This window comes from Pongo abelii, chromosome 19 (genome assembly GCF_028885655.2).
Source record: "Pongo abelii isolate AG06213 chromosome 19, NHGRI_mPonAbe1-v2.0_pri, whole genome shotgun sequence".
NCBI classification, from domain to species: domain Eukaryota; kingdom Metazoa; phylum Chordata; class Mammalia; order Primates; family Hominidae; genus Pongo; species Pongo abelii.
Genome location: NC_072004.2, coordinates 22,785,723 through 22,799,441, shown reverse-complemented (window position 1 = coordinate 22,799,441; position 13,719 = coordinate 22,785,723). Strand labels below are relative to the sequence as shown.

General features: G+C 45.1%; 1 protein-coding gene across 1 annotated transcript in view; it reads left to right on the top strand.

Annotated features, from left to right (window-relative positions):
• Positions 1–13,719, top strand: part of USP22 (ubiquitin specific peptidase 22) — a 43,473-nt gene that overhangs the window by 12,089 nt on the left and 17,665 nt on the right. Inside the window, exons 2-5 of the mRNA XM_009251395.4 lie at positions 2,505–2,637; positions 9,954–10,067; positions 11,963–12,064; positions 13,039–13,208. Of these exons, the coding sequence (XP_009249670.3) occupies positions 2,505–2,637; positions 9,954–10,067; positions 11,963–12,064; positions 13,039–13,208 (519 nt within the window). The remainder of the gene's footprint in view (positions 1–2,504; positions 2,638–9,953; positions 10,068–11,962; positions 12,065–13,038; positions 13,209–13,719) is intronic.

Sequence of the window (13,719 nt, the reverse complement as noted above, 5' to 3'; positions counted from 1 at the left end):
TAAACCTATGAATTGAATGGTTAGGCTGTAGGGTACATATGTTCAATTTAATATTTGTCTTCTATCCATTTATTTGGAAAATAAGAAACCTACAACAAATAGCAAGAATGCTAAAATGAATATGTATACATTTATATGGATTCATCAATTGTTAGCTTCTTGCTAACTGGTTTTATGTCTGTACCTTTTTCTGAATCATCTGAGGGCTGATTGTAGACATCATGATAGTTTACCTCCTAAGAACTGGGACAGTCTCCTACATAAGCACAAAACAGTTATCACACTCAGAGTTTACTTTTTCAAATAGTACTATCTAACATATATTGTCCAACTTTAAATGCCTGAATTGTTCCAATAATATCCTTTATGCCTTTAAAAATTGGCATATAGGATTCAATCCAAGATCATGGATTGCATTTGATTTCATGTGTCTTTAGATTTGGTTCATCTAGAAATTCCTAGCCTATTTTTCTTTCATTACATTAATGTTTTTGAAGAGCTCAGGTCAGTCATTTTGCAGAAGTCCTTCAATTTGGATATACCTCCCTACTTCTCAGGAGCAGGTTCCAGATGGGTCGTGTTGGTCTGAGCATGCCACAGGCGCCGCCGTGTTGTTCTCTGCACTTGCCTGCTCTGTGGTGGGGATAAGTTTGGTTAGGGTGGCGGTGGCCAGAGTTCTCTGTTGTAGAGGTAATCTTTTCCCGTTTAATTGACTGAAGTAGTCTCTGGAGTGATACTCTGAAACTGTAGATCTCTATTGCCTCAATACACAAGTACACATGTGTGCATGCATACATACATACATACATACACAAGCAGCCTGAGTTCCACCTCTGTGGGTTCAACCAACCACAAATCAAAGATATTTGGGGGAAAAAAGGGATAGGTGCATCAGTACTGAACATGTACAGACTTTTTCTCATGTCATTATTCCTGAAACAATACACTATAACCACTGTTTGCATAGCATCTACTTTGTATTAGGTATTGTAAGTAATCTAGAGATGATTGAAAGTTTATGGGAGGATGTGCATAGGTTATTTGCAAGTACATTTTGTATCAGGGACTTGAGTATCCGTGGAGTTTGGTACCTGAGGGGATCCTGGAATCAATTCCTAGATACCGAGGGACAATTGTATATGTAACAATATATTTTTTTAATCCAGGTGAAATTCACGTAATACAGTTAACCGTTTTAGAGGAATCATTCAGCAACATTTCATGGTTTACACGGCTGTGCAGTCACTGCCTTATCTCTATCAGATTTGAAAATGTTTTCATCTGTTCCTTGTTCTCCCTGTCCCCAGCCCCTGGCAACGTCCTATCTGAGTTGTGTTGGTGGATTTATCTATCCTGAGTATTTCATATAAATAGATAGAATACGTGATCCTTTGTTTCTGGCTTCCTTCACTTAGCGTGATATTTTCAAGGCTAGTCTGCATTGTAGCATGTGTCAGTACTTTACTCCTTTCTGTGGTGGAGTAATTAATATTCCATTGTGTATATGCTACAGTTTGTTCATCCACTCATCTGTTGATGAATATATGGACCTTTTCTACTATTTTGACAGTTGTGAATGACACAATATTTTTTTACCCAATGGTTCTAGCATCTACTGATGATTCTTGTCTGAATCAGTTATTACTATGATAAGCATAAAATGAAGATCTTGTATTTTTTTCTTTTTACGATATTTATTAGATGGAATTCTCCTGCGAAGAAGACTTTGTGTTTGTATAGTATTAATTTGTTTTTTTAAAAATCTGATGGGTACATAGTAGGTGTATATGTTTATCAATCTGGACTTAGGGATTCTTTTAAAACTCAGTATAAATAATTCTCTTATTCATTTCTGTGCTCAAATTGTGCAAATATTGCCAGTGGCGGCTGTCCCTGTTCACATGTCCCATCAGTATTGTGAGTCAGTGGCACTCCTGGGTGGTTGGGGGTGTAAGGGTTGTTTAGCACTGTGCTCATCATTGCCGTGATTAACATTTCAGGTTTGTGAGGTCTGTTTCTTGGTAATGCCCTGCTCCTTTTTCTTTCTTCTGCACATTGCTTTGATTCATGTCTCCCTCCCTTTTTCTTATTGCTTCTAAATTTGCTGTGGTCCTGGAACCTGGATTCGCAAACCTGAAATGATGTCCAGGTTAAGGGTGACTAGGTGTGAGTTGCTGGCCTGCAGTGGGGATGGGAGCTGGGCTTGGGGTGCCCATCAGGATCAGGAGGAGGAGGTGGGGGAACATCCCCGTAGCTTACAGGGTTTGGCAGTTGAAGTTGTGGGCTGAGTTTTCCTATGGGGAGCTAGTTTTCAACCGAATGAAGTCCTGTTTGGGGGAATTGAAAGGATTAAACTGATCCTCTAGAGTGGTAAGCCTTGGAGATGGAATTCCTTGTCCTTTCCTCCAGTAGCGGTCTTGGGGGGATGCTTTGCTTGACTGTTTTCCTCTGAGCACCCCTGTCCTATCACACAGCGCTCACTCCTCCTCTTCTCTGAATTTCAGGCCAAGTCCTGTATCTGCCATGTCTGTGGCGTCCACCTCAACAGGCTGCATTCCTGCCTCTACTGTGTCTTCTTCGGCTGTTTCACAAAGAAGCATATTCACGAGCATGCGAAGTCGAAGCGGCATAACCTGGGTGAGGCGACCTTCTGGGATGGGGGGATAGTTGTGGCCCCCAAATTGCTACTCTTTGATTTTTTGATTTGCAGTTCCACTCTTCCAAAAGTCCACTTTGCCCTTGTCTCAAGTAATGCGTGCCCCTCACTGGTGACACTTGGCAAGGGAAGTGGAAGGGACAAGCCAAACTCAGCTGAATCGCGCCCTCAGTTTGCCTTAGCATCCGACAGTTCTGAGTGAATGGCCTGCTGTCTTATGTCCAGCTGACTTCCTGTGAAAAGTTACACTGTCCCTGCTAATGAAACATCAGACCTTTTGAAACACATAGTTAGGAATCACCTTAGGCAAACATTTATAAAGAAAGAGCTCCATGCAATATGAGGTCGCTGAGGTTGGCATGGGGTTGGGTGTGCATAGGTGATTTTATGGCCTTCAGCAATGGGTTTCATTGTTTCCAGTCACACAGTTCTTGAAAAGGCTCCCTTAGCACTGTGTGTGGCCTCAAGATTGATTTACCTTTCACAGCCTTACAAAATCAAACTCATTCTACATTCTAGAAGTTACATAAAACTCAGTTTTGCTCTTGGCTTTTTCTTTTTTTTTGAGATGGAGTCTCGCGCTGTCACCCAGGGTGGAGTGCGGTGGTGTGATCTTGGCTCACTGCAACCTCTGCCTCCTGGGTTCAAGCAGTTCTCCTGCCTCAGCCTCCCATGTAACAGATTACAGGTGCCTGCTACCACGCCTGGCTAATTTTTGTATTTTTAGTAGAGATGGGGTTTCCCTATGTTGGCCAGGTTGGTCTCAAAACTCCTGACCTCACGTGATCCTCCTGCCTCTGCCTCCCAAAGTGCAGGGATTACAGGCATGAACCATTGTGCCTGGCCTTGACTTTGTTTTCTGACTTTGTGCATTAATTGTTTCTTCTGCACATTAGTGTTTTCCTTGGAATGCTTATGGAGTTGGCAGGATATCCTTCAGAATAGCATTTTCAAGGGGTCCAAGCCAGAGACCTGTTTTAGGGAATAGTTCACGTGAGCCTAGCAATTCCAGGTAAAGATATTTTTAGGCCTTCCCGCCCTGAAGTTCTGTAATTTGATGCTCTCTTAAAAACATTAGCCTAGAAAGACCTATTGGAAACAACGTGCGAGTCCAAAAAGTCACTGCACCCACGTCCCTTACAGCTCTCTACAAGGAGTACTCGTAGTAAAGGATAAGACCCACGGCTTTAACTGAGGCTGACGACACAGAAAGTGTGTCTGATTTTTTTTTTTTTGGAGACAGGGTCTCGCTTTGTCTGGAGTCCAGGCTGGAGTGCAGTGGCACAGTCATGGCTCCCTGCGGCCTTGACCTCCTGGGCTCAAGAGATCTTCTGCCTCAGCCTCTCGTTGGGACCACAGGCACACACCACCACATCTGGAATCCCAGCACTTTGGGAGGCCGAGTGACTTCCTGTGTTGAAAAATTTTTTGTAGGCTGGGCGTGGTGGCTCATGCCTATAATCCCAGCACTTTGGGAGACCAAGGTGGGCAGATCATGAGGTCAGGAGATCGAGACCATCCCGGCCAACATGGTGAAACCCCGTCTCTACTAAAAATAACAAAAAAATTAGCTGGGTGCTGTGGCGTGCGCCTGTAGTCCCAGCTACTTGGGAGGCTGAGGCAGGAGAATCGCTTGAACCCAGGAGGCGGAGGTTGCAGTGAGCCAAGATCGCACCACTGCACTCCAGCCTGGGCAACAGAGCGAGAATCTGTCTCAAAAAAAAAAAAAAAAAAAAAAATTGTGGAGACAGGGTCTCACTATGTTGCCTAGGCTAGTCTTGAGCTCCTGGGCTCAAGCGATCCTTCGGCTGTGGCCTCCCAAAGTGCTGGGATTACAGGAGTGAGCCACCATGCCTGGACACAGTGTGTCTGATTTTTTTTTCCCTACTAATTTTTTTTTTTAAAGAAGTGACATGAGGGAGGAGCGGTGTGGCTTGCACCTGTAATCCCAGCACTTTGGGAGGCTGAGGTTGGCAGATTACCTGAGCTCAGGAGCTCAAGACTAGTCTGGACAACATGGTGAAATCCTGTCTCTACAAAAAATTTAAAAATTAGCAGGGCGTGGTGGTGTGTGCCTGTGGTCCCAGCTACTCACTCAGGAGGTGGGAGGATCTCTTGAGCCTAGGAGGTCAAGGCTGTGGTGAGCTGTCATCAAGCCATTGTACTCCAACCTGGGTGATAGAGCAAGACTCAAAAAAATAAAGTAAAAAAGAAGTGAGACGATTTAAGGCAAAACATACCTGTACCTTCTACGATGTGTTTATGATCCAGCTGTTTTCTTATGGACATCTGGAAGCTGTCGCCTCAATATCATGCTGTGCAATGGCGCGGTCTCAGCTCACTGTAACCTCCGCCTCTCAGGTTCAAACAATTCTCCTGCCTCAGCCACCCGAGTAGCTGGGCTTACAGACGCACACCAACATGCTCAGCTAATTTTTGTATTTTTGTAGAGATGGGGTTTCACCATGTTGGCCAGGCTGGTCTTGAACTCCTGACCTCAGGTGATCGCCTGCCTCGGCCTCCCAAAGTGCTGGGATTACAGGCATGAGCCACTGCGCCTGGCCCTATTAACCATTTTTAAGTCTACAACTCGGTGACATTTAGCACATTTACAATGTTGTGTGTCCTCCATCTCTCTAGTTCGAAACTTTTTTGCACCGCAGAGGAATGCGCCGTTAACACATCACTGCCTGTTGCTCTCTCTCCTGTCCCTTAGTGACTTGAATCTACTTTCTGTCTCTGTGGGTTCTCCTTTCCTGGATATTTCATATGTGTGGAATCATATAACACGTGGCCCTTCGTGTCTGGCTTCTTTCCGCAAGCATGCATTTGTGATTCATCTGAGTTGCATTATGGATTAGTATTTCATTCCTTTGTATAGCTCAGTCATGTTCCATTGTGTATGTAGAACACATTCTTCATCTGTTCATCTGCTGATGGACGTTTGGGTTGTTCCCACTGTCTTAGCGCTTAGGAATAGTGCCATTGTGGACATCGTGTGTAATTCTAGGGGGGACATGTTTTCATTTCTCTTGGATGTATACCTAGAAGTGAGCTGGCAGGGTCATTAGGTCACTCTGCTTATGTGAAACACGATCTTTTTTTTATGGCTGCACCATTTTAATTCTCACCAGTGATGGACAAGCTTTCCAGTTTGTTCACATCCTTGCCAACACTTTTATTTTTTAATATCCATAATAGTGAGTGTGAAATGGTGTCTCATTGTGGCTTTGATTTTCATTTTTTTAATGACCAGTGATGTTGAACATTTCTTCATGTGCTTGTTGGGCCATTTGTATATGTTTGGAGAAATATCAGTTCATGTCCGTGGCTTTTTTTAAATTGGATTGTTTGGTTTTTGTTGTTGTTCTTTATATGTACACATGCACAGTATACAGTGTGTGCGTGTGTTAGGGTGTGTGTGTATATTCTGGATACTGGACTCTGAGCAGATGTATGATTTGCAAATGTTTTCTCCCATTTTGTAGGTTCTTCTTAGTTTCTTGATAGTGTCCTTTGAAGCACAGGATCAGATGTTTTTAATTCTGATGAAGTCCAGTTTCTTTTTTCTTTTCGAGACACTATCTCCCTCTGTCACCCAGGCTGGAGTGCAGTGGCACAATCACAGCTCACTGAAGCCTCAACCTCCTAAGCTGAAGTGATCCTCCCAACCTCAGCCTCCTGAGTGGCTGGGACCACAGGTATGCGCCACCACGCTTGGCTGATTTTTTGTATTTTGTGTAGAGATGGGGTTTCACCATGTTTCCAAGGCTTATCTTGAACTCTGGGCTCAAGTGATCCTCCCATCTCTGCCTCCCAAAGTGCTGGGATTCCAGGTGTGAGCGGCTGCCGCCCAGCCTAGTTTTATTTTTTCTTTTGTTGCTGATGGTTTTGGTGTCAGATCGAAGAATCCCTTGCCAAATCCGAGGTCATGAAGACTTGCCCTTATGTTTTCTTCTACGAGTTTTATACTTTTGGTTCTCATATTTAGGTCTGTGATCCATTCGAGTTAATTTTTGTATACAGTATGAGGTAAGGATTTGTAGGTGAATATTCAGTTGTCCCAGCAGCATTTGTTAGATACCCTATCCCCTCAAATGGTCTTGACGCCTTGTGGATGTCAGTTGGTTTTATGCAGTGGGAGCGTTGCAGTGCGAAGGCGTCTTAAAGAAGGCCTAAATCTAGAAGGATTTACATAGGCACTGGAATGGTGATCCGTCTTCCCAGGCTAGAGTTTTTGTTGTCAGCTACACGTGTGGGCTGTTTTTCACGTGCTGTCTCGGCCTTACTGTAAATTCTCATCACCCTTATTGTAAACTTGTCAGGATTTCTCTGTAACGTCCATGTGCTGGGGCTGTACTGCTGATGAACAGGAAGTGGCAAAGGGTTGATGGCTGAGCTCTGCGACAGCTCCCACCAGGATTTTAACATCGTTGTTGGCATTTTGTGAATTTTTTGAGTAGGGCAGAAGGTAGCCCTGGGAATCTTAAACTGCTATTTTGAGTTTCAACAGATCTGCTTTGGAAGACTTCAAAGATCTAGCACAATATAAGTCATAGTAGCTTAAGACATGAAATAGAATAAAACTGTGATGTTCCAAGACTTCCCTGTTTATCCGGGGATGCACTTAAGTTATATACTAACCTAATCATCACACAGCTCTGGGAAGCACTAGTACCGTTGCTATCAGCATCTTACCGCAGGGGAAACTGAGGCTCAGAGGCGTGTAGTAATTGATGAAAGGTGCATAGCTGGCAGATGGTATAGTGAGGGCTGGTGCCAGTTACTCTCAATCCATGCTCTTTCCTCTGTGCTTCGCTGCCTCCCAGGTGTCTGACATCGCGTGGATTTAAGCCCCACTCTCCCAATTTTTTTTTTTTTTTTTTTTTGAGACAGAGTTTGGCACTCTCACCCAGGCTGGAGTGCAGTGGTGCAATCTTGGCTCACTGCAGCCTCTGCCTTCTGGGCTCAAGCCATCCTTCCACCTAAGCCTCCTGAGTAGCTGGGACCGTAGACACGCACCACCACACCCAGCTAATTTTTGTAGAGATGGGGGTTCACCATGTTGCCTAGGCTGGTCCTAGAACTCCTGAGCTCAAGTGATCCACTCACCTCAGCTTCCCAAAGTGCTGGGATTACAGGTGTGAGCCACCACGCCGGGTTTCTCTCCCAGTTTTTAAAAAAATATTTTAACTTTTATTTTAGTTTCAACGGTACATGTGCAGGTTTGTTATATAAACCTATGATTCAGGGGTTTGGTGTACAGTTTATTCCCTCACCTGGGTATGTACTGTAGTACCTGACAGTTTTTTTTGTTTTTCCTGATCCTCTCCCTTCTCCCACTCTCCACTCTCAAGTAAGTCCCAGTGTCTGTTGTTCTCCTCTTGTGTCCATGTGTTCTAATCGTTTAGCTCCCACTTATAAGTGAGAACATGTGGTATTTGGTTTTTCTGTTCCTATGTTAGTTTTTTAAGGATAATGACCTCCAGCTCCATCCATGTTCCTGCAAACAACATGATCTCATTTCATTTTATGTGTACATGGTATCCCGTGGTATATATGTACGTTTTCTTTATCCAGTCCACCATTGGTGAGCATTTAGGTTGATCTCATGTCTTCACTATTGTGAATAGTGCTGCGATGAACACACGCATGCGTGTGTCTTTACGGTAGAGCCATTTACCTTCCTCTGGGTAGGTAATCCTGGTGGTTTTTTTTTTTTTTTTTGAGACAGAGTCTCGCTCTGTTGCCCAGGCTGGAGTGCAGTGGTGAGATCTCAGCTCATTGCAAGCTCCGCCTCTCAGGTTCACGCCATTCTCCTGCCTCAGCCTCCTGAGTAGCGGGGACTATAGGTGCCTGCCACCACGCCCAGCTAATTTTTTGTACTTTTAGTAGAGACGGGGCTTCACCATGTTAGCCAGGATGGTCTCAATCTCCTGACCTCGTGATCTGCCCACCTCAGCCTCCCAAAGTGCTGGGATTACAGGCGTGAGCCACCACGCCCGGTCAACCCCGGTTGTTTATAAATTGTTGAATGGAGAGAGTACCTTTTTTCAGGCACTCAGAGGACTTTATCTTACTTACTTTTATGATAAAATAATTAAGAGCCCAAGCTATTAGTCCTATTTTATTTTATTTTATTTTTTGACTTTTTACAAATTATTACTTTTAACAAAGAAAGCAAAAGTGGATCTTATTTACATAAAATAAAGGTTTATGTTGACAATTAAAAACTGGACATGCACATGATTAGAAAGGTCAAACGACACGAAAATGTATACTTCTCCCCAAAGGAAACGACTGTCAACAGCTTCTTGTGATTGTTTTAGAAAATCGAAATTTATACATACATATGTATCTCTTCTTATTTGTAAAAAGAATATACTAGTATTACTATAATTTTTTTATTTTTATTTTTATTTTTTGAGACAGAGTCTCACTCTGTTGCCCAGGCTGGAGTGCAGTGGCAAGATCTTGGCACACTGCAACCTCCCCTTCCCAGGTTTCAGCTATTCTCATGCCTCAGCTCCCCGAATAGCTGGGGTTACAGGCGTGTGCCACCATGCCTGGCTAATTTTTTGTACTTTAGTAGAGATGGGGTTTCACCATGTTGACCAGGCTGGTCTTGAACTCCTGGCCTCAAATGATCTGCCCACATCGGCTTCCCAAAGTGCTGGGGTAACAGGCATGAGTCACAGCTCCCGGCCTATTAGTCCCATTTTATAGAAGATGCAGTTGAGAAATTGTGGTAGAAGACCCACCTTCAGGTAGCTCTGGGTCAAGATGTCAATCAGGGTCATCTGATGAGAAACTGTTTTCCCCCTGTACTTAAGGTAAGAGTAGCAAATGCCGCCAACCACAAAAGTCACAGCAAGTTGCTGTCACATTCTTTATGGTGATGGTGTCAGGAATTCTAAATGGAGGGAAGCATAGTCACTCCATGTCAGGTGGCCAGGACTGAAAATATCCAATGCAGTTGTACCAGTTTTAAATACCACGCATTCAGAGAAGGTGGCAGAGGTCCTGATCCTGGAACATTGGCTGCTTTGAAAAGTATGTATAGGTCGCCTCTGTTTTTTAGACACCTCAGCCCTGGGCATGAGCTGCCAAACACAGTGCACGCCCCTCACCTGCTCAGGATAGGAGACCCCGCTGGACTGGCTTCCCTGCTTGTGCATAGGAAGGTGCTGTGAATAGTCAGTATCTACAGAACCTCACTGTGTTTAACTCTGCCCTGCAGCCTTCCGTTGTGGTTTTTAATTCAACTTGCTTTCTCCTCCCTCCTTTCTCTCCTCAGCCATTGATCTGATGTACGGAGGCATCTACTGTTTTCTGTGCCAGGACTACATCTATGACAAAGACATGGAAATAATTGCCAAGGAGGAGCAGCGAAAGGCTTGGAAAATGCAAGGTTTGGTTCCACCTCAGTTTACTTGCTTGATCCTGCAGTTCCCTCATGTCCATCAAGGGCAGACCCAGTAGGAGAAAGAGAAGTACCTAGGTGGGAAGTGGCGGGCTGGTAGGAAGAGGACTCCCCCACCTTCCCCTAAGGCCCACAGTGGAGTCAGCTGAAGCTCTGCATGGCAGGGGAGGTGGCTAGTGTCGAGGCATGCATAGCTGCCCGTGTGCTTGGGACCACTTCCAGGGTGCTTCCCTTGCAGGTCCCCCATGGGCCTGCAGCTGGGTCAAGGGAACAACCCCCAGCATTACTTAAGCTCTCCCAGGGCGCACCTGCAGATATGGGGCTGAACGAGTGTGGCGAGGTCACACCTCTCGGGGACAGATGACTCCATATCTGGACATCCCTGAGTGGTTTGCCCTCAGCTCTGCCGAATTCTAGCAAGCGATCTCTTTGCAGTGATGTTATATGTAAACATACCTGCTTCCTCCCAGGAGAGCAGACTATTTTCTGATCAAGTTGTGGTAGAATCTCTTTTAAAACTCTGGACTGTTTGGGTGATGTTAAATCCATGTCAACAGCATGCACCCACCAGATGGAAACTAGACCCACTAGACGGAAACTAGGAGAGTCTCCCAGCAGCCCCACTGCACAGTCAGATGCTTGCCGTCTTGTGAGCTGCCCTCACGGCTCTCACACCAGTGTGGGTTTCACACTTGCCGTCACCACCCTGCGGCCACACACTCTGGTTATTGGCCACACAGAGTGAGAGGAGCAAACATGCAGTCATTTTCTTTATTATTTATTTCTTCTTGGCTTCCCTGAGTTTTTTTCCTTTTTTTTTTTTTTTTTTTGGTTTTTGATTCTGACAGATGCTCATAGTGGTTGACAGTGATAGTGACATAGTGACAGGTGTGGTTTACCCCAGTTGACAGGTGAGCATCTGAGCTCTCTGGTAGCAAAGCCATCACTGTTTGCAAAGGAAACATATGAACCTGACACCTGTTTTACATTCTTGCCTTGATTACTCTCCATTGAAAACACCCCAGTGTTTTGAGAAGGGAAGAATAGCAACAGGGGCTCTTTCAGTGAGCAGAATTATTTGTGTTTAACAAGTCTTTTCTGGAGAGCGATCTCTGACTTGTGTTCCCTGTTCTTTTCCCTCTCAGAAATTTAATAACATTGTGACTAAGTGTGGGTGTATTATTTTGTGCAGAGCACTTAAAGCACGGGCCTAAGTAATGTATGTCCAGGATTAAAATGGAATTCTTCTAGAATCATCTGTCTATCCAACATGCTGTGTCTTTTAAAGTATTTTGAAGTATTCAGAAATGTTGGTTGGCATGGAACAAGTACTTCTGAGTGCATAGGGTGTGCGTTGAATGGAATACGATGCCAATTAGCATTTACCACCACTCTCTTTGAATATTTTGTGGCACACACATTTTTAACTGTTGGATCTATTTTAGTTTGGTAACTCGAGGCTGTGTTTATGCTATTTCAGTTTGCTGAAAAGTGCATGCTCTCTCCTTCAATTTCACTTGTTTGCGGGAGAATCCTTCATGTAAGTTCCCACTGGTGCTGATGCTGCCATCTCTGCGCTGAAGGATGGAAGACATTTGAAAACCAACTGTTTTGGCATTGGTGTTGGGGTAGTTTTGACTGGAGGTGCTGCTTTTCTTGCAGGAAACTTAGCTCACATGCTCATACCCTCTGTGAGAAGCTCCTTTAAGTGTTCTGTGTAGCCCCTCTCAGCACAGGAGAGTTTGAGAAAGCCCTGGTGCTGTGGATGTTGCTCACTGAAATGCACCCTGACATGACAGCACAGTGCCACAGCTTTTATGTGTAAACACACTTGATGTGAAAATCTAGCTAATAGCACTTGGAACTATCCTTCATCTGCTTAGGCGTTGGAGAGAAGTTTTCAACTTGGGAACCAACCAAACGGGAGCTTGAACTGCTGAAGCACAACCCGAAAAGGAGAAAGATCACCTCGAACTGCACCATAGGTGGGTGGAGCGCGTCGTCACTCTCAGCTAGGTTTCTTTCCCGGGTTTAAAAGTAAATACAGAATTGTGGGTTTCTTAAGTCCACGTGATTCTGTTGAAGCCCTGCATAACTGTCACTCATCAATGTGCTCAGTGACCAGCTCTTGAGCACCTGTTCTCTGCAGGGACCTGCAGTGGGCTTGGGGCGCAGAGTGATGCGTAGCAACAGCCCTGCCCTCACAGCCGTCAGCGTCTGTGTGGGTAAAGGGACGTAAGTTTATTTTGGCCAGGGTGAGGCTGGGCACAGTAATCTTCAGGGAGGGAAATGATGTGTGTGAGTGTGTTTGCTGAATTTTCTGCAAATTGAGGGAATACCCTTTAGAACTTTTTTTTTTTTCTTTTTTGAGACAGAGTCTTGCTCTGTTGCCCAGGCTGGAGCACAGTTCACTGCAACCTCTGTCTCCCAGGCCCAAGCGATCCTTCTACCTCAGCCTCCCAAGTAGCTGGGATTGCAGGTGCACACCACCATGCTTGGTTAATTTTTGTGTTTTGCCTTAGAGACATCTCACCATGTTGCCCAGGCAGGTCTCGAACTCCTGGGCTCCAGTGATCCTCATGCTTTGGCTTCCCAGAGTGCTGGGATTACAAGTATGAGCCCCTGCACCTGGCCCTAGAACATTTTTAAAAACCTATTTTGTTTGTTCGTTAGGCTCCACTCTGACCTGGCCTGTTGTTGTGGAAACTATATTTGTGTAATTCTGTCAAAGCATACAGTGGCTGAAGTGGGAGGGGTCGATGGTGGTGGACATTTTTCAATACCGTTCATGTAAAAGTGGCATAAAAACTAGCAAAATGCGATATCTCATCGTTTCTGGCTTCTTGAATGAATGAATAAAAGAAAATGAGTATGTAGAGGTAGAGGAAGCTGCTGGGATCCAGCGACACCTGTGGTTCAGCACACAGGTAACTCCTGCTCTCTGGTGATTTGTGTCCAGGTCTGCGCGGGCTGATCAACCTTGGGAACACGTGCTTCATGAACTGCATCGTGCAGGCCCTGACCCACACGCCACTTCTGCGGGACTTCTTCCTGTCTGACAGGCACCGCTGTGAGATGCAGAGCCCCAGCTCCTGTCTGGTCTGTGAGATGTCCTCACTGTTTCAGGAGGTGAGCACCATTGACTTCTGCAGGGGAGCATTTCTGTTACTTTGTTTTCACCTTCAAAAAAAAAATTTAAAGTGGACCATGATAAAGGAAGATACATTTAGAACTTTTTGTAGTAACTTAATGTTTAATATACATGTCTATTATGGAAAACACAGTTTTCCAAAAAGGGAAGACCTGGCGTGATTTTTCGGGACGCACTGCTGACTCAGAACAAGGAGAAGCCCTTTGAGAGGCTTGTGGCAGAGACTTCCCTGGTGGGTGACATTTGTCTCTAAAGACGGATGATTCTCCCCCTTCCTCTTCCTCCGTGGTCTACCTTCCTGCCTCAGAAAGGCACGCATGTGTCACCCTCCTGCGTCCTCCTGGTGTGCGAGTCTCCTCCACTGCCAGGCCTCTCTAAGCATGCCCCGTCAGAGCCTCTGTCCTCATGAGCTATGCGCTGCACGTGTGGTGTTCCTGTCCACGTCCGTCCCCGGCATCAGAGCATGGCAGCGTTCAGGGCAAGGCGTAT